Raw genomic sequence first — 23,462 nt, 5'->3', positions numbered from 1 at the left:
TTTTTTTTGAGGGGTGGGGAGGGGCATTATTTTACAGTTGGGGTGTTGGGGTTCGTTTTTTTCTTTTTTTTGTAGTAACAAAGGGAAAAAAGACTTTTTCCTTGCAATTTGTACTTAACCGGAGAATGTTACATGGTGCCACTTGGGCAAGTGGCTTAGATGTGGAGGGCTAGAGCTTTGTTTAGTAGCAGAATAGCACACATAGTGGGATAAGCTAGAACAAGAGCAGCAGAGCTGTTTGAAATATGGGCCTTGTTGTTGGGGGCTTGGTAGCTGGACCTGGGAGATGGGGTCCTCTGTAGACTGCTGCTGATGGGGTGCTGGAGGCATTCCTGCCCTCCTTGCTCCGAATGTTCTCTGAGACTGCAATGGCTGGTTGTGGCCTTTTGCCCATGGCTGCATCTGTGTATACATGACTGTTAGCAGCAAGCAGGAACTGCTGCTTCAGTGCTCTGCAGGTCTGTTGGGTGGGAGATGGGGCAGTCTCCAGGGCTTGCAGGTGCCAACATGCTTCTGCTCATTGGGGAGCAGCAGAGTCACCCCCACCTGCAGTGCTCTGAGCTGCCTCCATCGGCTCCCAGTCCCTGATGGCAGATGGCTGGTGCAGCCTGACCTCCTTTCTCTTGGAAGGGCTGCCTTTCCCTCCTACCTCTCCTCACAGGCGTTGCTCTGTTCTCTGAGCCCTGGCTGTGGAGGACAGTGCTGGAGCAGGATGGGGAGTTCTGACTGCAGTGGGCATGTAAATCCTGCCTGTGCTCATGTTGTAGATGGGGGGAGCCACAGCAGGGGTTGGCAGGAAGCATGCACAGAGAGCTTCCCTGGGCTGAGGAGTGCCAGAGTCATCTGGCCCCTCCACCTCCTGGTTCCCTGCATCACATGTATTTTGGATTATGTTCTTTTAGCATATACAGCCTCCACCTTTGTCTTGTGTTTTGTTGAAAGAAAAGCTAAAGGGCTCACATTTAGCGCTTCATCCCTGTCTGATGCTGGTATCATCCTTCCCCTGGCACCATGAGAGCACCGTGTATTGATTCCCACTCTGGTGGTCTCTGCTTGAAGGACTGTAGGCATAGAGGAGGAGGGAAAAGGACTGAGGAAGTGTCTCCCTTCATAATGCCCTAATGTGTTGATCAACAGGCAGAGATGCTGAGCCCTGTCCCCCTCCATGCCACCCCGAGGGGATGAGGATGGTGGCAGCACATCCCTTCTGGAGGGGTCCACTTGCTCCAAGCAAGGGAAGTGAGCCCAGAGGCCACAGCCCCATCTCCAACAGGTTAAAATTACCCTGTGGAGCCTCCTGCAGAGCTGGGAGGCCCTGCTGCAGGGAGAAAGCTGACCTGTGGCCAGATCCAGTGACTATAAATTCTCTCCTATATTGAGCATAGTCTTAATTCTTGGCATCCACAGCCAAAGTTATTTTAAACTCATCTACAGCTGCCTGCTTGCCTTGGAGTCATGTCCATGAGTGCCCTGCGCACATGGAGCTGTGCTTTTATCAATGCCTAGACCTGTTCTGGGCTCAGCAGAGCAGCTCCTGTATTTATTTGAATGATAAAGAGAGCAGAGATGAAGCTCTCCCTTTTCCCCACCTCTCTTTGGCTTCTGGAGCAAATACCATAACCATGAGACTGGGAAAACCCCTTCTTTAATGTTTCTTCTGGCTCTCTGGTCTCTGGTTCGGACTATCAGGGCAGACAGGGTCTTTGCCCAAGAAAAAATTATTTTGTGGTAAATCACGCATGCTGGTAAGACGTGGGAAAAGGGACCTCTTTCCCTCAGAATAGAATAGTAGCACGGTTTCTGCACCTTCCACGGGGGTATTAACTGGTGGCTCTGGGTTAGGGAGCATTTGGCTTTACAGGGCAAGCTTGCCCTGTCCTTTGGAGATGAAAGTCTCTGCTGTTCTGAGGTAAGATCCTCTGGAGACACCAGTGAGAGCTCATCTTGGGGCTTTATGCTCTTCTCTAGCTGGTTTTAGAGGCCTCATGGTGCTGCCTGTGGGAGGATCCCCAGGAACATATGCTGAGGCTACCTGTAGTTTTTCAGCCCCCACATTCAGCATCAGTGCTGGGCTGCAGCCTGAGTACCTGTGCTGAATGCCTGGGCAGCTGCCTTTCCAGCAACCACTTGCAGGATTTCTGCAACACTTCCCAGAGCTACAAAAAAAAAAAAAAGGGCACATAAAACTGCTGCTTCAGCATGTGCATCTCTACCCAAGGGTATTTAATCCTAGAGCTGATGCAGAAGATGAGCCTGGTGAGGCAGGAGAAATGCAGAACAGCTGTGGGAGCAGATTTCCCTTATTTACTTCATTTCCCTCCTCTATTTTCCCTCCTTCTGAGTTTCCCCTACACACGTTACAAATTAACCCTGCAGAAACAGATGGTTACAGGCAGGAGTTTGTATTTGATGCTGTAGCCTGTTGCAAATGCTGCACTGTTTTGTTCATTTTATTTTTTAATCAACAGATTGTAATTTATGCCTATGCAAGAAAAAAAAAGACCAAGACAAATAAATTATATCAAAACTGTCCTGTTTTGTACATTTGGATGTTTTGTAAGTGAATTTGCTGTTGGAAATGATGCACAGCTAATAGATGGACAAAGCTATTCTTTTAGCTCTTGTGTAGTCTTATGGCAAATCCTTATTTTTCAGCTTGATGTACTAAATCTAGGGTCAGCAGTTGTCACCTTGTCATGGAGCAGGCTCTGGGATGCAAAACTCAAATTCCTTGGGACTTCAGTGACTTCTACTAGACTTAAGTCTGTGATGGACCATGGCTGTGTCCATCCTGCAGCAACCTCCAGACCCTCCCTGGGCATCAGTCCATCCTCTGCCTTATCATGAGCAGAGCCTGGCTTGGCCCTCAGGAGCAGCAGGGAGAAAGCCTGACACAAAGCACAATTAAGGGTAGCTGCAGGCTGCTCTTTTCCCTAACACAGGTTGTAAATTACTGAGCAGGCAGCTAAGAGCAAGTGGAAAGGAAATATTTAATTTTCCTCAGCATGAGAAAATGGCGCAAAAAAGGCGGCCGCAAAAGAGGGAAATTGAACTTGCATGAGGAGGGTCACAACCCCGTCTGCTTAACCAGGATGGGCTTGGAGGCAGGCTTGTGTTGAGGAGTACCATGCAGCTCCTTCCAGAAGGTCACCTCAGGGCCAGGCTTGCTCTGTGCTAGCCCTGGACCAGCCATCTCCAAGAGAAAGGCTGTGGGCCTCTGCTCCAGCTACCACCAGCTCCCAGCCCAACACTTACCTATGAAAGGACTGTGCAGGGCAGAAAAAGCCTTTGCAAACCTCTGAGATAAACTGAGGCAGAAAAAAGCTTATTCCAAACACTGGGGAGTCCTGCTGTATTTGCAGAAAGAGGTGAGGTGCAAGTCCTAGTGAGGGCCCAGGGAGTACAATAATATGCAGGCAGTGCAAGTGCTGTGCTGAAGTTGCATCCTGCAGCAGAGGTTCTCTGATGGAGCTGGCCCCAAATGATTTGCTATAGCTGCTTTTCACGTGCACTTGTACACATCTCACACCACACATTTAACCACTCTGCCACCAAGGTGCACTAAATCTTGTTCAGAGTAAAAGCTGTCAGGGCTATGCAGAGGCTCAGCAGCAGCTCTCTTGTGCCATGGCATGCCCTCCCCTGCCCTCACTGTGAACGCAGCCTCCTTTTGTAGCCAGCAAAGGAGACTGGTGCCAGGCAAACCTGCTTTGTCCGGCTTTCGTCCTGGTTTTCCAGAGGGACAAAAAGCAACAAGACACACTTTAACTTGGAACAAACTTTTTTAAAATTTATTTTATAGATCACACCAGCCTGAGTGATCTTTAAATGCTGGTCACAAAAGAGAGATCACACCGCCTCCTTTGCACAAATTGAAGTGAACCTTCTTTCATTCTCGGCAGTCTCCTTCATTTGGAGCACAAGGAATGGAGAAAGAGAAAACCGCCTGGAGCTCCCTGCTCCCCTCAGAAGCAGAGGACAGTGAAATCAGATGCAGTTTGATGCTGCTACAGGGTCAGAAGACAAAAACCCCAGGCCTTCATGCCCTGCTTAGCCACACCTCACACCCCCTCACAATGTGGGTGCTATTAGTGTTGTAGCCGCCTATAGTTCCTCCCTCGCCAGGAGAGTGCTGGTATTTAGGCACATAGCTTGGAAAAGGACTGTCTGACCTCCCCCTCCCACCCATGCTCAAGCCACTGTAGTCTCTAAGGCAAAGTACCCTCGTTTCCAAACCATGTTTCTCACCTCTCCTGTGCCACTTAATGCTCTTGGAGTGCTGGTGTTGGCATCGGGAGATGCACTGTGGCCCCTGAGCCTGCTGCCACTCAGTCGGTGTGAAAGCCTCACCTTGAATCACAAGGTGAACTGGAATGAACTCCACACAGAGGCCACAGAGTAAGAAACAGGAACAACCCGCTCAGGAGGGACAGAAGCTTTACAGTCTCTCTCTAATTAAAACAGAAGTCCTTCGTTGGAGGAGGAAGCCCTCAGAGAAACCGAGGCTGACCACACCTGCTGGGGAGAGCCATGATTTGCTAAGGATGCCACCTCCTCCTCCTCAAAATCCTACCACGCTCCCACAGCTCACCACAAGCTGGCAGAGGATAACTCCTATCCTCACCGGAGCCAAGCAAAGGGGCAGGGTTAGAAGGGAGATCAAAATATGCAGGGAATCGATCACTTGCACAACTCAGGGTTAAAAAAACATTCTAACAGTAATTTGTAGACTATCCTTGCAGGGCCTTCCTGGAGAAGCAAGAATTTGTAATTAAAATAAAATACAATCTTAAAAAACAATGAAATTAAAAGTCACAAAAATTACTATGTACTTCCAGTCCTGAAAGCACTTCTATAAATTTGGTACCAATTCATCACTGCCCTCTTTGGTCAAGAGGAGAGAAGACAAATCCTACCTCTGCCATTGCAAAGTTTGGCCACTGAGTTCCAGGAAAGATTTTGGAAATCTTGGAGTAAACAAAATCAAGGGGAGGTCATGTTAGCCTGGTGTCTCTGTTCCAAAGGTATATTGCCACCTGCCACCTCTGTCTGTCGAGGTGAGAAGGCTTTCTCTGGCTCAAGGGACAGACTGAGTGTTCCTGCACTATATTCTTAATACTGTCAGTTGAGATGCTGCAGCCTTGAGAGGCAGGTGAGATTTGCTTCCATGTGCAGTGAACAAACACTAGGAAAAGCAGCACAATGGGAAGGGGAACAGGATGGGCATACATCTGCCCAGTTAACTCTGTTACTAATAAAAATCTTAAGTGCTATCAGCATTATTTGAGAAGGAAATTTAGCATAGGATCCCTGAATTTAACATCAAGAACTGCTTTCCAATTTGTTTCCCTCTTAGATCTCCAACTAAAGAACTTTCTTACCATCTTCTTCAAACTTCAGTCACTACAACATTAAATTAAATTCACTTAGAAATAGTTTAAGAGGGAGGGAATCCAGAAACATATTTGGCACAGGGCCACTGTGGTGAGGAAACAATGCCCCATGGAGCCATCCTAAGCAACGTGTTTTAACTTTTGCAAGTCTGCAATTTCAGGCGTTCGATAACCCCTGGATCTGAGACAGCAAATAGAGGGAGAGCAGCAAGTCCTGTGGACAGAAAGGGGTGAGGGAGGAGGGAGGCAACTAACTGGCTCTTCGCAGTTCTATCCAGACTCTCCTCTCATCTTCATGCACACAAAATATAATAAAAACTAATAAGAATAAAAACTAAGCCCATGATGTACAAAAATGTGTCAACAGGTGGAGGAGGAAGGTGTCAGTTACTCAGTTCTCTGTGTCTTATCACCTTCATTAGCTTATAAATTATGCTCCTCTCCATCGCTTCCTTCAGGGAGGAGGGACGATTCTTCTGCAGCCAATCAGCTGGGATGGGTTTTGGTTTAAGCTGCTCTGGATCTTTTGGATAAGAAATGAAAGGAAGGGGAGGAATTCCTCAGAGAGAGGAGGAATAAGAAATTCAGCAACCACTGGCAGGAGTCACACAGGCTCCCTGAGATTTCACTTTATGGCGCTGACCCCCACGTCGCCGGCCTCCTCCTCCGACTTTTGACTGAAAAACAAGAAGACTGACTTTAGTGCAAGGGGACCCCTCAATCAGAGCATCAGCACAGCAGGAGTTCAGATGGATCATGCACACATTCAGACAGCGGGAGGGCAGTTGTGACTGATTGGCTTCCTACCACTGCAGGAAGGAGGTAAGGCAGACAGACACACCATGAGGGAAGGAGGAGAGACAGATGCACCATAAAATTCTGCCTTTCAAGCTGTGAAGGATTTGATTTCCCAATTTTCTGAGTGCTTCACTCCCAAAAGAACCAGCAGGTGCCATGGGCTTCAGCATTAGGAAATCAAGGCCTCAGGCTCCCTTGACTTTGTGCAGAATGGAAGGAGAGCCCCCCACCCCCCTACCACAGCTCTCTTGCTGACCCGACTCTGTTCCCAATCTCAGGCCAGCAAACCCACTGTTCCTCTTTGAAATCAGCCAAATACCTTATTGCCCTCACGGATGTGGGGCTCTTCGTCCAGGGCAGGCTGAGTGGAAGCAGCAAGGAGAGAGAGGAAGAGGTAAGCAAGAACAAAAGCAACAGAGTCTCGGGGAGGGATGAAACAAAACGCAAGCTGGGAGTGCTACTTACAACCACAGTGACGCTACAACAAGATAAGGAGGAGATGGAGGACTGGTGTGAAGCCCCAGGCATGTGCAGAGGGAGAGAACCCCTGCCACAGGGCTCTTTCACCAGCATGGCTAAAGATTTGACCAGTGGCAACTAATATAGCTAGAGTTAAGAAGGGGAACACTGACCAAGTCTCTTGACAGAGTCAGTTCCTGAACCTTTCACTTACTAGGTAAATACACTGTCAGTAATAAAGCTGATAAATAGCTCCCAGAACCTGCAGTTAGAATTGAGTTTCCATTCTTTTCAGGCCAGAAAGGCTAGGTATCCTTCATTAACAAGCTGACCTGAGAGGTCCTAACCAACAAAACAACCTGGATAAATTTCTCTAGGAAGAGATAAGCCTTTCCTTCTCCTTGGATGTCTCCATCCTCCCTCTTTGACAGGGCAGATGACCTGTGACTTATACTCAGGTTGTAATTTCTCTGGTGTAGGGATATTCTATATCTCATTCAGACATCAGAGACCCATTCTGTGACTGCTTGTTTGATGCTTCACTAGTTCAGCTACTGGGTATTATGGAGACACATCTTCCCTGTGAGCACAGTTGTACTGAAACAGCTTGCCAAGAGAGGTTGTGCAGTCTTCCCTTGGAGGGTTTTAAGACATGACTGGATAAAACCCTGAGCAACCTGGTCTGACCTCACAGCTAATCCTACTTGGAGCACGGGGTTTGACTAGACATTTCCTGAGGTCTAACCTGAATTGTCCTAGGACCTTCAGCAGCTGTCTGCTGAAAGGTCAGCCATAGGGTCAGTCATCAGAGAATTATGATTTCTGCTGTGAGACTACTTATATTTCTATTTGTTTCTGTGGCACATTGAACCCCAAGGAGAGTGCTATGCTTGCGCTTTAGAGTGCCCGTCCTCCAACGGATGAAATCAGGATGCAAACAGCTAGGACTGACATGGTATTTTCCTCACTTACCAATGGTTGCAGGGCAGTAGCTGTCAATGGTGCTGCAGCTGTTGAGGGGGCCTCGTCCCCAGCTGGTGGGCCTCCAGCTGCCGTCCCAGTGGCAGGAACACCATCCTCTCGTTTTGTAACAGCTCCCTTCTTAGTTGACTGCATCTTGATCTGCTGTGGCTTGGAGTTCATTGGCGAGTTATTGGTGGTCTGGAGTAACTGCAAATTGCAAAGGGAGAGGCCAAACTCAGCATTAAAATAGCTAGGCTGATCTGGCAAGGTTCAATGCTGCTTTTTAACAAAAAGCCTCAGGAGAATTTATACCAAAAGCCAATGAGAAGATTGCAGCAGCAGCAGCTATTCAAAGAAACCTAGGCCTCTGAGCTGCCCTCAAGAGCTCTTACCAGGAGGAAACAACCCTCCACAACATAACTCAAAGGGACCAGCTGCAAGATGTCTGAAAAAGACTGAGCCTTAAGAACCAGAGGCCTGGTTCACCCCCCACCTTCACATTCCTTCACTCATACCAGCTAAAGACATGCCACATGACAAAGCACACTGGTCACCCAGAACCCATGTCAGGGCTGATGCTTGTAATTGAAGGACAGCCTCTTTCCTCAGTTTTCCAGAGCTACCCAAATCCTCCTGCTGGCTTCTCAGTGTAAGAAGTAGCTAATGGGCAAACCCAAGTTGGACTCTTCATCCTTTACCTTAGTGATGGTACCCACGGCTTTGGTGCGGCCTTCACGGAAGACCAGGCGCTGGTCTATATGCAAGTATTCCGGGGTTTTGATGAAGCGAAAGTGCACTGTGGCTTTGTCCCCTGTTCGCAGGCAATCCTTGTCCATGCTGAGAATCGTGGCCGTCTGGCGGATGCTGCCACAATGCACTGCAAAGGTAATGCACAAAGGCTTTCAACAGCCAGTGCCATTAGTGGAACGAGCTCCAGACAGACATCGAAGGCAGCTTGTTGCCCTACAGCAAAGACTACACGGGTCACGCAGCTGCCTTTGTTCAGTCCTCAAAATGAAAACGTTGTGATCTAGAATGGTTGCCTTCAAATGGCGCCTGTCCTGAAGCACCCTCAACACAACGCTACACACCAAGCAGCTCGGCTAGAGGGCAGGACCCAAAATGAGTCTTTCCATCAGCATTTGAAGGTGAAGAATCTTTGCACCATGGAGATCCAGCTCAGGCAGGCTCCAAGTACACTTGAGGGCACACATCTCCTTTTTATCTCCTCCACTCTCCTCTGTCAGCTCCCTCCCCTCTCTCTTACACATTGCTGGGAAAGGCAAAACCAGGAACTATGGCATATACTCATGTTGACAGAGCCACCAGGAGCAGAATTGTCTCAGGCTAGAACTGATACCAACTGCTACCACTGAGAAACAAAGATGAGACAACATTGAGGCACATACCCATGGCCTGATATCGTGGGCTGATGGTGGTGGGGTGATGGAGCACCAGAATCTCTGCTTCAAACTCCCACGATGCTTGTGGATTCAGGCGGGGTGACACCATTACCATGCCTTTCCGGATGGAAGAGCGCTTGATCTGGAAAGCAGAGACACAAAAAACCTTAGCATGATTCTCCAGGGAAGAAATTTACTTCTCTGGCTGACTGCATCCAGAAGGGTCCTAAGGGATTTCAGAGATATTATCTCACGTTTGCCAAAAGGCAAAGCAAGAGCTGTTAAGCTGTATGTTATATATATATGATGTTATGTAAAGGTTGCAAAAATCAAGTTCAGCTGAAGTTTCTAAGGAAGCTTTAGTTAGAGTGCTGGGAATGCTGGACACTGACACACATACCTCACTGCTCCTTTAAAAGCAAAACATACGTTCTGGTTACACATTATCCAAGCGGATGATCTCCAAAATCATGATGTCTGTTAATACAACACAATAAGCCTGAACACAGGAAGTGTGGTGTAGTTCAAACTATATCCCCTTAAAATAATTGGAACTTCTATTGACAGAAACCTTTTTGGAAGAGGAATTTAATCAATTTTTGCTTATTTTTAAATCCCAAAACATGCAGCTGGTCCTACAAGCCAAGACGAATAGTGTAAATATACTGCTCAGGATACCAATGCAGTTCCAGCACAAAAGGAGACTTTTCTTGCAGTACCTCCACTTTGTCAGACATCTCCAACACTATTTGTCATTACCTAGGGGCACTGTAATGGCCTGGCAGCTCTCAGGAGGAACAACCAGGATGTAGAATCCATAGAGGTTCTATGGGATTTTATTCTGCTGCAAAATGAGGCAGCTGAGGTTTGTAGAAACAGTCTTATTGTAGCTGATCTCTGAGAGCACTTGAAAATTAGAGGGTGGTTTCTTTTGGGGGGGTCTAGAGCAGATCATCTCACCTTCTTCAAAGCAAAGGAGGCAGTCTGGCCTCCCCGCACTTCTTTGACAGGCATTCTCTTGCGGTGGATGGACTTGACAGCAATAGGCAGGAAGTTGCCAAGGGGATCTGGCCCCAGCAGAAGGGTGTCATTTAGCTTGATGAGGCCTCTCAGTGTCGTCCCAGAGACAACTGTTCCTACGCCCTATGCCAAAGGAGAAAAAACAGTAATTGGGGTTACTCAAGCAGGCTGACAGAATAGCTCTAGAACTCCCCTCTCTAGAGAAAATACCTTCTTCAACCTGAAAGAGGGAACAGAACATTCTTCCAAAAACCAGGCCCCTTACCGGGACAGAGTAAGTATCATCTATCTGGAATTCTGCTGGCTCTTCTTCCCTGTAACTGGTCCGTGGAGACAAGAGATTAAGAAACATCTTCAGCAAATCTAGGTTCTCCCCGGTAACATTTGAAATCTGGAAAATTGGGCACATCCTGTAAAGGAAAATTGATGAAAACGGAGTTAAGTTCACCTTCCTACCTAGGTTTCCACATGTAGGGAGACATCCAAAATCTTGGGACTTGAATTCAAAACACAGTGCTAGGAAGGGAGAGCCTGGCAAGAAGTCAGATGCACAACACCCCATGTTTGAACACCTGCAACATTGCCTCTGCCTTCTAATGACATTTGGAATAATGTGTAAGGTTCCAGGACTGAAGGAAGCCGAATGCCCTGACGTCTTCTGCAGACTGCCCAGAAGCAGCCTCTCATTTCTGTCTCAGAGAGGGGAACACAAGCAGGTCAACCTCAAAATCAACACACTCTTATGGAATCAACACACCACATGGCAGATGCAACCTTCACACATCTAGACAATGGGACTCTCTTTCTGAATCTCCTCACCCAGTCTCCAAATAGGATTGAAAGAGAAATGATTCTCCTCTACTCCCGTTACCTCTCTGAGCTGAAGTTGGAGGCTGTTACAATGACATCATCCTTGCTCTGAACCAGCACGGGAATCTTCCTGCACCCTGGGGACTTCAGCAGTCGCTGTAACAGCTTCAGGGTTTCTTAAAGGGTGAAATGAATATTGTTAGGGCAGCATCTCCTGTCTTTACAAATCACTTTTGTGGGGTCTCTCCCTGAAGGGAGACGGGTGCTCTGGCCACAAATAGACAGGAGAAGATGGCTAAAGGTGAGACTATGAGTTTGCTGCAGCCCAGGTAGGACTTAGGAGCCATTCCATCTTTCATTTCATGCCAGCTAGCCTACTGCCAAGCGACACCATACACAAACAGACAGACAAGTTTGCATCTGCAAGTGCAATGCTGTGAAGTAGACATTTTATAGCTGTCTATTAGTAGCTTAAAGCAGTTACAAGGTATTTCCTCTTCCTATAAACGATTTTTCATATTGAATTAAATGAAAACCATCAGGACTCAGGAATGGAAATATTTGAGAACATGTGATTTAGAAATCAATTTTGACCAAACACACCTCAATACATTTTTCATGGAAGTCAGCTTGCCCTAGGAGGCTGGAGAAGCATGAAAGAGGTAAAGATCACCATCATAGACTAGAACAGTGTGGGTGGACCAGATTCGGAAATCATTGTTTTGGGACAAATATCCTGGCTCCCAACTTTCATCTTTTGTCTCTTTTTCATGTATTTTCTAAGCCTTGTATCTATGAGCCAGCAGGCCAGCATTGCAATGATGCAATGGCATCAGCCTCCTGCAAAGTGCCTTACAATAAATGGGGAAAAAACAAAAAAGGGTAGTAAGGACTTAAAAGAGAAAAGAATTTATATTCTACAATTGTCATCCAATTAGATGGGTTTTTGTGAACAAATGATTGCCTATGGGAAAGTAATGTTTTGGATACAGAAACACAAACATCTAATCATGCCATCTGGTCTTCACAGATACACTTGAGTCAAATCTTGTGTCTATTTACTTTAAACAGAGCATGTCATGGGAGTGGCTTCTCCCAGGAGCAGCTCTTTCTTCTCACACAGAGCCAAATGTTCTCCTTCCTTCCCAGTTATTATCTTATATTCAGGCCTTACATTTATTTGCCAAATAACTACCACAGAGACATTTAGATTATCTTCTGTTCACATGCTTCTGTTTACCTTAAATATATTTGGGACTTTTACAGTAATGAACTAACCTCAGTACTGGGAGCATTCACTTTCCAGATTCTTAGGACCGATTATCAAAAAACCTGAAAACATTCTTCCAATTAACTACAGAATATTCCTGTGTGTGTAAGAAATGCTTAAAGAGCATTTCAAAGGTGAGAGTTGGTCACTGCCTGAAAAAATGTCAGGCATGGGTTAATGGGTCACTGCTGGGGTTAGAGGTACTGCTTTAACTGCTGCCTGTGTCTAGTCCTGTCTCCCATCCTGCTACACATATGGAGCTGCTTCAAATCATGATTTATTAAGTGTTGGTTGTTCAGACAGAGGAAGGAGCTGCTGTAGTTATGCCAGAGTATCTGAGAAGTGCCCAAGTGAGCAGGATGTAACAAGCAGCTGCCCCTTCACTAACAGCTGCCAGAGAACAAGTCCGATCACAGCATAAGATCACACTCAAACTATGGGCAAGGAGGAAAGCAGCTTTCAAAAGAACTTCCAGACTTTTCCTCCAGGTTGAAATACCCAGAGAGAAAGCAAAGCCCCAACCCCAACTGTATGCTGCTCCTCTTAGTGTAGGAAACACTTTCAGGTTGCTCCGCTGAGTCCCTCAACATGGGTAATTTTGACATGGTGACTCCCAGTGAAGCACCTGCAAAATGGGCAAGATTGCTGGAAGGTGTTTAGTATGCAGTCAAAATCAGATAAAGCAGCTTTCCTCCAGCAGTAATTCCTGAACCCAAGCAGAGGACAGCAGCACATACAGAGGTAAGAAACAGCCCTGGAGAGAGCCTGGAGGACTCACCTTGCAGGATGTTGGCAGGGCACATGTCAATCTTGGTCACCACAACAAAGACGGGAACATTAAGTGCAAGCGCCAGGCCCAAGTGCTCCTTGGTCATGCCAACAATCCCAGCATTACTGCCAACCTACACCAGGGATATAAGACACAGGGATGTAAATGTAAATGTTCCTCTTGCAGTAAGCTGGGTTACAGAGAAGACCTTGTGCCAGATGTGCAGTGGACTGTGATTAGGTTGTAGATGTATCGCTGTGACTGTATGAGCAGTCCCAGCTCATCTCAAATGCTGTTGGACACTGGCAAAGGACTCATTTCTCCCCATTTTTAACAAGGTTTTGTAGAATTTAGAAATCTTTCCATTTTCAAGAATCACAAACCTTGGGACTGTCTGGGACTGGCAGCTTTGTGGCACTTGCCTCAGAGTCCTGGGGAGATACCCACAGAGGCTTCTGCTCCCCAGCAATATGAGATGCTGCCTCCCTCCATAGCCCCACAGGGACTTTGCAATAGGAAAGAAGTCCAGGCTGTTAAAGTTGTAAACAGACCCACTCCAGCTGACACGATACATGTTTCTTGCTACCTACCATAAGCATGCAGAAATCAGGTAAGTGGCCAGTCATGCCAAAGACGGTGGTTTTCAGGTACTTTTCATGACCAGCCAGGTCAATGAAAGTAATGACCTTGGTGGATTTCTCACAGATCTTTGTCCATTCCAAACTGCCACCGTGGCTGTCGGGTTTGTTCACCACGTTGCCCTCGCTGTCGAAGCCCAGGATGTCATTGCCCACGCTGCTGGTGCGGCCTGACTCAATCTCGTGCTTGTGGCGGAAGAGCTTTTGCCGAGCAAAGCCTCGGCCATTGTCTAGCTCGCCGTGAGTCAAGACACCCAGCAACGTGCTCTTTCCTGCGTCCACATTGCCAACCACTGCTACCCTGGGGGGGAGAGGAAAAAGGAACCTGGTAAAATACGATACCTGAAGAAACAAACAAGCAAGCAAAAAACCCTGAACATCACTGCTCCTGCAAATAACTGGTTTTTTTCTCCCTATCCTTTAAACAGAGATTTAAAAATGTTAGACCCTCACAGGCAGAGCAGAGATTCTTTTACAGTTATTTATTAACAGCGGAGATCACAGGCTCTGGGGACTGGGATGCGAAAGACTGTGGAAACACGTCACTGGTGTCCAGCACATAGTCAACTGAACCTGACATTGCCTGATGCCACAGAGAGTGTCTCTCTTCTGTCTCTGCAATCCAACATATACACTGCAGCGATTCAAAAGGAAGACTAAATCACAACTTGGTCTAGAATACCTCTGCCTTTCTCACATTCCTCGTGTTGCAATAGCACCAAGTGCTAAGTAGAGCACAAAAATTGAAATTGTTGTTCCCAGAAAAGCTCAAATAACAGTAAAATATTTTAGGAGAAAACCATCTCCTACAGCAAGCTGTTTCTTTGACTCTTATCAAGGTGGCTATTATGGCTGTCAGAAAATGTTGGAAATCCTCTCCATCCAGGTCTGGGCAGACCTTCAATCATATTACATAAGGTAGTATATGTCCATTTAAAGGCAACTTGGATCATCACAGTCTTGGAATAGAACTGAATCCTTAGTCAAAAGCACTGTGTTCCAGCAGTGTGCGTACATGCACATGCATACTGCCACATGTGCACATGTGACTCCCTTCTGAGATCCCATCATACAAAAGATCCCTAAACTGTGAAGCCCTCACCCAGACAGCAACAGCCCTCTGCTAAACACAGGCAAATTTTCACCAACAGTTTGTTCACAAAAGAGACAGCAACAACAACAAAAAGGCAATTGCATTAGCAAGGAGTGGTCAGGCTCAATTGCCTTTGCTGGGTAGCTACAACACCCAGACTCCAACCGGCGTTGCTGGCTCAGCATCACGGACTGCTCACACAGTAAAAATGCAGCTGAGCTGCTGACTAACCCTGTCTCCACCTGGCTCCTCACCTGACCTCCAGGAAGTCGTTGTCACCCACGCGCTTCCGAACGAGGTAGTCGCGCACCTTGCCCCCTGCCTCCTGGTGCTCCCGCAGGAGGATCACGTCTGCCTCGATCTGCTCTGCCATGCTCTTCAACGTGGCATAGGACGCTTCCATGTCTGCCTCGCTCAGACCGTATTCAGTCCCGTCTGGTGTGGTGTTGAGACAAAGAAAAGTCAGTGAGCACCACCTTGCAACAGCCAGCAGCAACAGCATCCTGCCTGGGACCTTCGCAACAATCGGTATTAATACATGGACTGGAGGTATCAGCCACGTACACAGAACAAGCATCCTTTACCCAAAATAAAAAGAGATGGTCTTCATTGTGAGTCTTAAAAGACACTAGGAAAAGCACCATCTTTCATCTAGAGGAGTTTTCACAATTTTTACAGGCAAATTATGGACTGGCAAGAAAGACACATTTTTGTCTAATTCCCTTACTTCACACGCTGAAGGTACTTTGTGTCCTTCAGTCAGACGAAATATCTCCTCTTGCATTGCAATAAAGGGTAAAGCATTAACAAAATGAAAGCTCTGACTAAAATATCACCACAATTAACCAGGGAATGTGGGACCAATGTAAACAATCAGCTTGTTTTATAAAACCACACCCCAGTACACACTTTCTGCAAGTCTGGCCGGCACAGCAATTTCTTCAGCCCCCACATACTCCAGTTAAAACAATGTTTTCGGCATGTCTCACTGCCTTCATCCTGGCACTTGAAAAAAATGCTGACAGCACATCGGACCAGAAAACACCAAGGAATTAGTGCTTCCTCGGAACAGCTCACCCGAACAAAGAGCCAACAGTCACAGCAAGCCAGTGGCAACTACCTAGACAGTTTCAAGGCCACCACAGCCTCTCTCCTAACCCAGGTGCTGTGAAGGTACACAGATTTCAGGCCAGAATCTCCTCTGTGGGTAAAAAAACTCCACAAAACAACAAACAAAGGTGGAGGGCCACACTGCACCTGAACAAGCTATTGAGTGTGTGCGTGTTCATATGCATGGCTGACTCATCACCTGGTAAGCAGTAACTGCAGTTTGCACGAACTAATCAGCATTTTAACTACTGCACTGCTCTGAAACTAGCAGTTACTGGGTGATTTCCAACCTAGCTCATAAGCTGGCTGAGAAGCTGTTGAGATGGTGAGGAAAACGAAAAGCCTCATGGCTGGAGTCTTGGGTCATAGAACAGGAAAAAGAAGTAGGGGACAGGAGAGGGTAAGAGCCAAGGGAGAAATGGAAGAGTTGCCACTGGTGAAACAGTGAACTTTCCAGCAGTCTTCATTCACTTCTCAGTCTGCCAAGTTCGTTATCTGGGATGATCAAAATCACAGACACTCAAAGTGAATTAGAAGAAGAGATGGCAGCAGGGATACTAAGATTCCCTGTTATATATCCCCATCTTCCGTGACTATGCAGCAACCCAAAATGAAGTCAGAAGTTTAAACTCATATTTTAAGAAACAAATGCCTGCTTCTAAGTACCTCATCACAACAACCACCAGTTAACACCCTCACAAGGTATCCTTGAAGAAAAAGCAGGTACTAGCCTGATTAGCTAGATCTCCACTGTAGATGTGGTTATCCCAAACACCAACGAATCAGACTACATATGGGAAGCTTTCCTGAAGGCAAGAGCATTATCCCTGTGATATTTATTGGCTGCATGACCAGTGGCTATCTAATTCTGGCTTCTCTTCTATGTTGGCTGCTTTGCAAGACTCCAAGAAAACCCAAAAAGACACAGTTCTGAGGTAACACAGCTCTCTCCCTCCATTTTCTCAGCCAACCCTGGTACCCACAACCAGAGTTCTGTATTATTCCTCAAACACAGTGAATGGCTGATCATGACAACTTCATATCCATCAAATATCTAGTATATTTGAAACATGCCTTTAGCTTTTTAGCCAATTATTTTATATTCAGAAAAGAAATTTTTATTTCCAAGCAAGGCCACATTCAATTTTATTTTATCAGCATCAGATGAAAATATTCAAATTGTCAAAAAGAACAAAAAGGTAACCTGTGCTAACTGCTAAAAATCTGCAAAGACAAATGACTGTGGTCACACACAAATTAATGTGGCAATAAAGGCCTCATGCTGAGAAAAGGAAAACCTTCCCCTCCACAGTACAGATACACGCTAACAAAGAAAGTCAGCAGCATATATTTTGGCTATCTGAAGTACCTCTAATACATTCCTGTGGGGTGAAAATACGTTATTTCCAATGGAGCAGTGACCAAAACCAGACAGAACAAGACCTTTGTACACACTGAGGAAGTCTGTACTAAAACTGTTACTATGTGTTTAGACCCCTCGTCTTTTCCTGGTGTGCTCAGACAAGATATGCCTTATTTCCAAAAAAGAACTTGGATGATTTTATACAAAAAACATGTTTAGCTCTGCTACATAAGACAGCTGCTGGCAGGAATAAAAGAAAAGAATCTGTCCCACATATTCTGCTATACTTTATGGAGGTTTCCAAATTATTCTGGAAAAGTAAGCATTACCTTCAGCAGCAGTTAGATAAACTAGTTTTTTCTTATAATTTTTGTTGTTTTCCTGAAGAAGCTATACTCACCTGATCCTTGCCCAATGACATAGATGGTCTCCCCACATCCCTCATCAATCCTCTCTGACATCTGCTGGAGCAAACTGTCATACTGCTCTGAAGTCGGACTCACCATCACCAGCTGGAAAAAGATTAAATATCCATTTGCAGGTGCCAAGCTAACAATTTCAAAACCAGCTTCAGTTACAAGGACAATCAATCCATGTGCTTTATTGAAAGAGAAGGGCTCTTTTTCCAGGACTGCTTTCTGGTGGTTTTGTTTTGTTTTGCTTTTAAACCAGTTTTGCTGTCAGCTATTTCCTTGTGACACTACACAAGGCTGTTTGTCTGAGCTCAGAGTTCATTCATGCTGGAAGATACACTTCAAAGCAAGTTAGAATACCAAGCATCTCATTCAAATGTAACCAATGTTTAAAAGCCACATTTAAATGAACACTCCAGTATGTTTCCATGCAAGGAAAACAGAAAGGGGAGGAGACATTTTCTCCACAGAAATTTCTTAGCTGGGTACTCCACAGTCTCTGCTGCACAGAGCGCTGCTGCTCCCCCAGAACATGACGGGACAGACAGAGGAAGCCAGCCAGACCTCACTGCAGAGCACACCAAGGCACTAAAATCAAGAACATCTCAAAAGTCTTTCACATATTTGATCTCCTCTTTTGTTTTCTGAGGGGGTAGAGGGAAAGAAGAGAACATCAATAAGTATTATTTTCAAACTCCTAAGAGGATATTAGCTACTTTACACTACAGTGCTGAGGGACAGACATACAAAGCAGTTTGTCCAAACACATCTGCAGGTTCACGAGTGAAGAGCTGCAGTTCTGCAAGTCAGTAGTTGTGCTACCAATAAGCTTTGACTGCAGCTATTGCAATAACCACAACTTCCTTTGCCCTGCAGAGGCACCAAGAGAGTGAAAAAATAAGACAGAAACAAAGCAGAAAATGAGGCCAACAAGACAGTGCTTCAGGAATGATTTTTCTTAGAACAGAATGGTGTAGCACCACTTCTGGCAAAAACTCATATTGCTCACACAGTACAGCTGAGGACACCGGCACAGAGCGGCCACAATGGTGGCATGGCAGTGACAGACCAAGGAGACCTCACATCACCCAGTCTACTTCCCCTCTGGATGCCTCCATGGTTGCAGACCTGTTGGTGGCTGAGCATCCTGCTACAGTGGCTCGATAGCTGTAGCAACTGAGATACGCATTTCTGTTAAAAGGCACTTTTAGTAAGAGTTGTAAGGGCTGTCACCCACCAAGAGTCCCATGGGTAGGTCCACCTGTGCCATGCTACAACACTAAATGACATCCATGCTTTCACTAGCTGTCCCTACACACACGTTCCAAAATCACATCCTAAAAGATGCACTTCCCTTGGCTACACACTAAGGCCAGCCTGAAATCCGTGCTAGATTTGCCTAAAACACATGGTTTACAGCAGTTCACAGTATCATCTTCAAGTCTGCCCAAGATTCTGTAACACAGCCTGACTTATTAGCACAGCTAACACAATGTGTATTCAGGGAGGAACTACTTTACTACCACTATTACTACTACCACTGCATAGTTGATAAAGGCCTTCATTGGAAACCTAGAGTGTAAGGGAATCCCAAAACCCCATAAATAACACTTAAGCAGCTTTCAAATCCATAATGATGCATCTGGGAAACAGAAGCACAGACAGCAGGTGCTGGTTAGAAGGCTTAAGGCAGCCAAAGCAACACTTTCCTCAGATGTTAAGGGTCCCACAGAGCATGAATGTGTCTGCAAGGGCCACACAGCTACAAGAGAGACAATCACCTTCACGTGCCTCTTTTGGACACATGCCCTACCTAAGCCTTTTAACTACTTGGCATGGTCTGCAAAGGGTACTAAAGCACTCTGAGCTGGAAGGCCACATAGTCTTTCTATTTCATGCTACACAAGACTGAATTTTGCCTTTATTAGTTTTTCTTTCAGTTTTGTTTTCTTGTTGAAGGAAATCACTGGATGTAAATGTATTGAGACGGAAATCAGCAACTGTTCAGAGGCTTGATCTGGACAGGAATGGAAGGCTGTGTGTTAATGTCTAGGGTTTGTTTTGCTCTGCGAGTACTTTCAGGAGTTCCTGGAAGCAGAGCAGACAGGTTCACTGCTTAGGCCAGTACACCAGCATAGGTCAGGGACTCGGGAAGATCTATTAAAGAGGCTGTCACATACATAAAGGTCAACAGAACAAGAGGGGCCACCAGCGCCGAGGCACACTAACTTCAGGGTCTTCAAGTCTCATCACCAGCTTTATTTTAGTCTGAGTTCAAGTGCTTCAACAGTGTGAGCAGGCACGGTGTGTAACAAGTACCAAGGGACATTTCAGCTGAGCAGCTCATTGTACCCTTTCTTCATGCTGCCAGGCAGGAGGGCTGGGGAGTTCAAACAATACCAGCCCATGCATATCAGCTCAAAATACTGTTCTCCCACCCTGCTGCTTTCACTGCCACACAGAGGTGCTGCTAAAGGGTGTTCCATTGGTAGACTGCCTTCAAAGGTTACTCTGGGGCCCATGAAGCTTATGGTTGATATGACGTAGTGGGACATCAGGAGAAGTATGTGTAGATCAAATAGCAGATTTCATGGATCACACTTTCCCATGCTGCAGCTGCAGCCTCAGCCAGTTCTACAGTTTCCTGGGCCACTGCAAGACTTGATGTGCTGTTTTGAAGGTCTCTTTAGCTTCCTGGGCAGAGAGAGTCTGGTCTTTGCCATCTCCTTGGTCGGAGAGAGGTCCTCCATTTTGGTCCCTCTGCTTTTTTTGCTTTTAACCTTTGAGCAACTCCCTCCATGCTTGCACTACGTATTGGTGTGTTTCAGGGGTTTTCACAAAGTCAAAAACGTTCACTTTTGTTCCTTCCACTTTGCCAGGCACTGAGCAGTTATCAATAGGAGCCATGTGGATCTAGCAAACTTCAGATTTCCTACAGGGCAAAAAAGTAACAACCAGTTATTGTTTTATTCTTAAGACAGCAGAAGGAAACATATCTCAAAAGTTTGAGATGCCATTCTCTAAAGTCCCTTCCCAGTCTCTGGGGAGAGGTGGCTTTGCCTGCCTTTCTTCTGATCACTTTTGGGATTAACACACACCAGAGGTGGGTAAAAGCTACAGTTGCTTGAGCTTACTCCTGGGGGACAGAATGGACTGTGGCATTCTGCACTGCCCAACAGCAAGCAGGAGGCCATAGTGTTAATTAACAGCAATTTCAAGAGACCAGCAAGTGGAGCTCAGGTTATAGCAGCACTGACACAGGTGGTCCTTACAAAAAAGCATCCTATATCCATAAAGCGGACAAACTATTAATATTGAGGGCAAACCAAGTACTGTGTGGTAGGTAGTGCTGTTCTTTATTGGCAAAACAGAGCCTGACATTTTGCATGGCTGGAAAGCCACCACCAGCCATCAGGAGGTCAGGGAAAAGGTACCTTCTGTAATGTCATATTTTGATTTCTATTCCCTATGGATATACACAGTTCAAGTGCTGTTAATGTTCTGCTGTCAATGTAGATCTAATATAAGTATCAGTTTCACTAATAGTCGTGTGATTTGGTTTTTGACCTAAAAGTTGATTACTGCTGCTGTGTGTTGACACTGATGGGAAAACAAACACCCATTAAGATCAACATGACAATGACTTTGTGCTGGTGAATGGAACTGTTAGCTTGACCAGCAGACAAGGAGCACTCGATAACTGAATCCCAGTGTTTCTCTCTAAAAAGAGCTCACCTTACAGTGAATGAACTGGGAGGGGACTGGGAGACAAGTATGTAACAGCCAGGGGGTGTAGGTCAGACCAGGACAGAAGTAGCAACTAGCAACAAACTGACTGCAGCGGGAGTTCCCATTTTAAGCACAGATTGGAGGGGAGCAATTCAGCTGGGAAGACAGAATAGAAGACGGGGATCAGGGGGTAGATGTTAGCTACTGCATTCTCACCATATGGGATTGCTGTTTTGAGTACACAGTGGGAGACTAACTTGGAGAGATGCAGCAGAGCTCACAGTTTTAGCTCTCATACAAGATGGGAATGAATGAAAGGTCCAGGGAAAAGAAAATAGGTGCACAGTGCTGAACGGAAAAGTAAATTATAATAAGGTCAAAAAAAAAATGCTTACCTACCACCTCCATAGCGCCTGCAGATTTCTAATAGTGGAAGACAGACTGACACCACAAATGGAGTTTGTGGGAGAAAAGCATTCTTCTTTCTTTGACAGTGTTTTGGTCAGGTTCCTGGCTGTCAAGAATCAGTGATGCAGTCCTCGACATCCTCCTTGGCCCTCTTCCACATCAGTCACATCCAAGACAAAGCACAGATCAATATTGGCATCCTGTATAAAAATCTTGTCCAGCTCATTAAGGCATGAACAGGTGGCTTAATAGATACTCCAGGTTTGATTTCTGTTCTTTACTATCTTACAAGACATCTCCATAATAATTTGTTTTAATACAGTCCCACATTATAAAATATTCAATTGTCTCCTCAAAAAAAAAAAAAAACCAACCACATTTCCATGTCCACACACTCATTCCTCTCTCTCCACTTTCCTGTGCACAGAGTATGAGAAAGTCCAGGACTTTGGAACAACTTCAGTTGAAAGCATGAAAAGGAGGTATGGCAGAAAACCAGGAGGAAACACCAGCTATGCTGACTTCTGGGTCACATAATTACAAGTGAACCAAACTAAGCTTTCAGGAGACCTTAATGTGGGAGACAGCACCACAGTACATCAAACCCATGGCAGCAAAAGGTATACAGTTAAAGAGATCAGCCAACTGGGAAAAAAACCAGGAGACAGTGTGGAAAGGTAGCTAATGTAGTCTGTGGCAGGCTCCAGCACGCACATATTACTACAATGTACCTTCCTGCAAGATGAAAGCAAGAACTGGTTCTGACAGAAATAAGACCATCACACAGGTCTGTCACTGGGACCCTAGAAAGGAACTGCACAAGGTGAACCAAGGTTTTTACATTGAACTTAACCGGTGTGCAAGAGCCAGGCACCCCTGTCACTGAGCCCTTGCACTCAAAAGTTATGAGCTCTGACCTTCTTTTAAGATTGCGAAGAAAGCCCCAGGAACTAGTGCAACTGGCAGCAGAGATAACTACAGAGCACCAGCGCGGGGGGAAAACGTCAGCGGGACGTTGCAGGAGCTGTCAGCTCCAAACCCCGCGCTCGCTGAAGATGCTGCACCGGCCGCGGGCCGGCGATCCCCCCGGGTTGCCGCGATGGGGAAAGCGCCGGGCGGAGCAGCCTGCCAATACCCTCCTGTCCCGGCCGGGCCGCGGCACAACTTTACTGCGCTTCTCCCGGCCGCCTCCACAGGCACCGCGGGCTCTGCCGCCCGCCCGGGCGATGCTGGGGCAGGGGGAGCCCTCGGGGGAGCCTCCCGCTCCGGCGGAGCCAGGCGGGCCCCAGCCTCTCGCTCTCCTGAGGTGCGGCCAGCGGACAGGCTGGGGGTGGCAGCCCTCCGTGGCTCGGCGGCCGCCGGAGAGGAGGGCAGAGGGGGCCCGGCGGGGTGATGGCGCTCGCCGCCGCCCGCCCCCCCGCCGGGCCTACCTTGCTGGTGAGGTCGATTTCGGGCTCGCCGTTGAGCGCCTCGCCGTCCTCGCCGTCGAAGGCGGCGCGGAGGGGGCAGGCGGCCGCTGCCACGCGAGGCCGTCCGCCCGGGGAGCCGGGCTCCGGGGCGAACATACAGGCCGGCACCGGGGAGCCCCCGGGAACCGGGGATCGGCTCCGCTCCGCCGCCGCCATCTTCCCTGCCCGGCCCTCCGCTCCCCCGCCCCGGCCCCGCCCCCGGCCCGCCAAGGAGGCGCCCGCCAATCACCGGAGGCTGAACAGCGCGATTTGCATGTTGCCATGGCGGCGGCGGGCGGGGTCGTGGCTATTCATGAGGCGAGGCCGCGCCCCCGCGAAGCGCGCGAAGCCAATGGGAGCAGCAGTGCCAGCTCG

At 47.0% G+C, this 23,462-nt stretch overlaps 1 protein-coding gene across 3 annotated transcripts; it reads right to left on the bottom strand.

Moving 5' to 3' along the window:
- Window positions 1-3,763: 3,763 nt before the first annotated feature.
- GTPBP1 (GTP binding protein 1) lies at window positions 3,764-23,290 on the bottom strand. Of its 3 annotated transcripts, XM_027653867.1 has the most exons (15): window positions 23,070-23,084; window positions 21,627-21,839; window positions 19,683-20,434; window positions 17,490-17,601; window positions 14,871-15,051; window positions 13,476-13,824; window positions 12,895-13,018; window positions 10,908-11,022; window positions 10,302-10,446; window positions 9,977-10,159; window positions 9,023-9,158; window positions 8,312-8,490; window positions 7,623-7,820; window positions 6,511-6,552; window positions 3,764-6,070 (listed from the first exon to the last, which is right to left on the bottom strand). In XM_027653867.1, exons 4-15 carry the CDS (start codon window positions 17,593-17,595, stop codon window positions 5,978-5,980), a joined length of 1,851 nt encoding a protein of 616 aa, XP_027509668.1. In that variant the 5' UTR covers window positions 17,596-17,601; window positions 19,683-20,434; window positions 21,627-21,839; window positions 23,070-23,084; the 3' UTR covers window positions 3,764-5,977. The 3 variants fall into 3 exon arrangements, with proteins under 3 accessions (XP_027509668.1, XP_027509651.1, XP_027509661.1); XM_027653850.1 differs by lacking the exons at window positions 19,683-20,434; window positions 21,627-21,839 and having other exon boundaries at window positions 23,070-23,290; XM_027653860.1 differs by lacking the exons at window positions 6,511-6,552; window positions 19,683-20,434; window positions 21,627-21,839 and having other exon boundaries at window positions 23,070-23,290.
- Between the last annotated feature and the right edge of the window lie 172 nt (window positions 23,291-23,462).

Source organism: Corapipo altera, unplaced genomic scaffold (genome assembly GCF_003945725.1).
Source record: "Corapipo altera isolate COAL_440 unplaced genomic scaffold, ASM394572v1 1, whole genome shotgun sequence".
NCBI classification, from domain to species: domain Eukaryota; kingdom Metazoa; phylum Chordata; class Aves; order Passeriformes; family Pipridae; genus Corapipo; species Corapipo altera.
Note: the sequence above shows the minus strand (reverse complement) of the source record. Positions and strands in the feature narration are given on the sequence as shown.

Coding starts and splice junctions, on each gene's coding strand:
- GTPBP1 (XM_027653850.1), bottom strand. CDS start 23,264: ATGGCGGCGGCGGAGCGGAGCCGATCCCCGGTTCCCGGGGGCTCCCCG. Junction 11,023..12,894: donor CCCTGCCAACATCCTGCAAG/GTGAGTCCTCCA, acceptor TCACCCTTTAAG/AAACCCTGAAGCTGTTACAG. Junction 10,447..10,907: donor TCCAACTTCAGCTCAGAGAG/GTAACGGGAGTA, acceptor TTTCCTTTACAG/GATGTGCCCAATTTTCCAGA.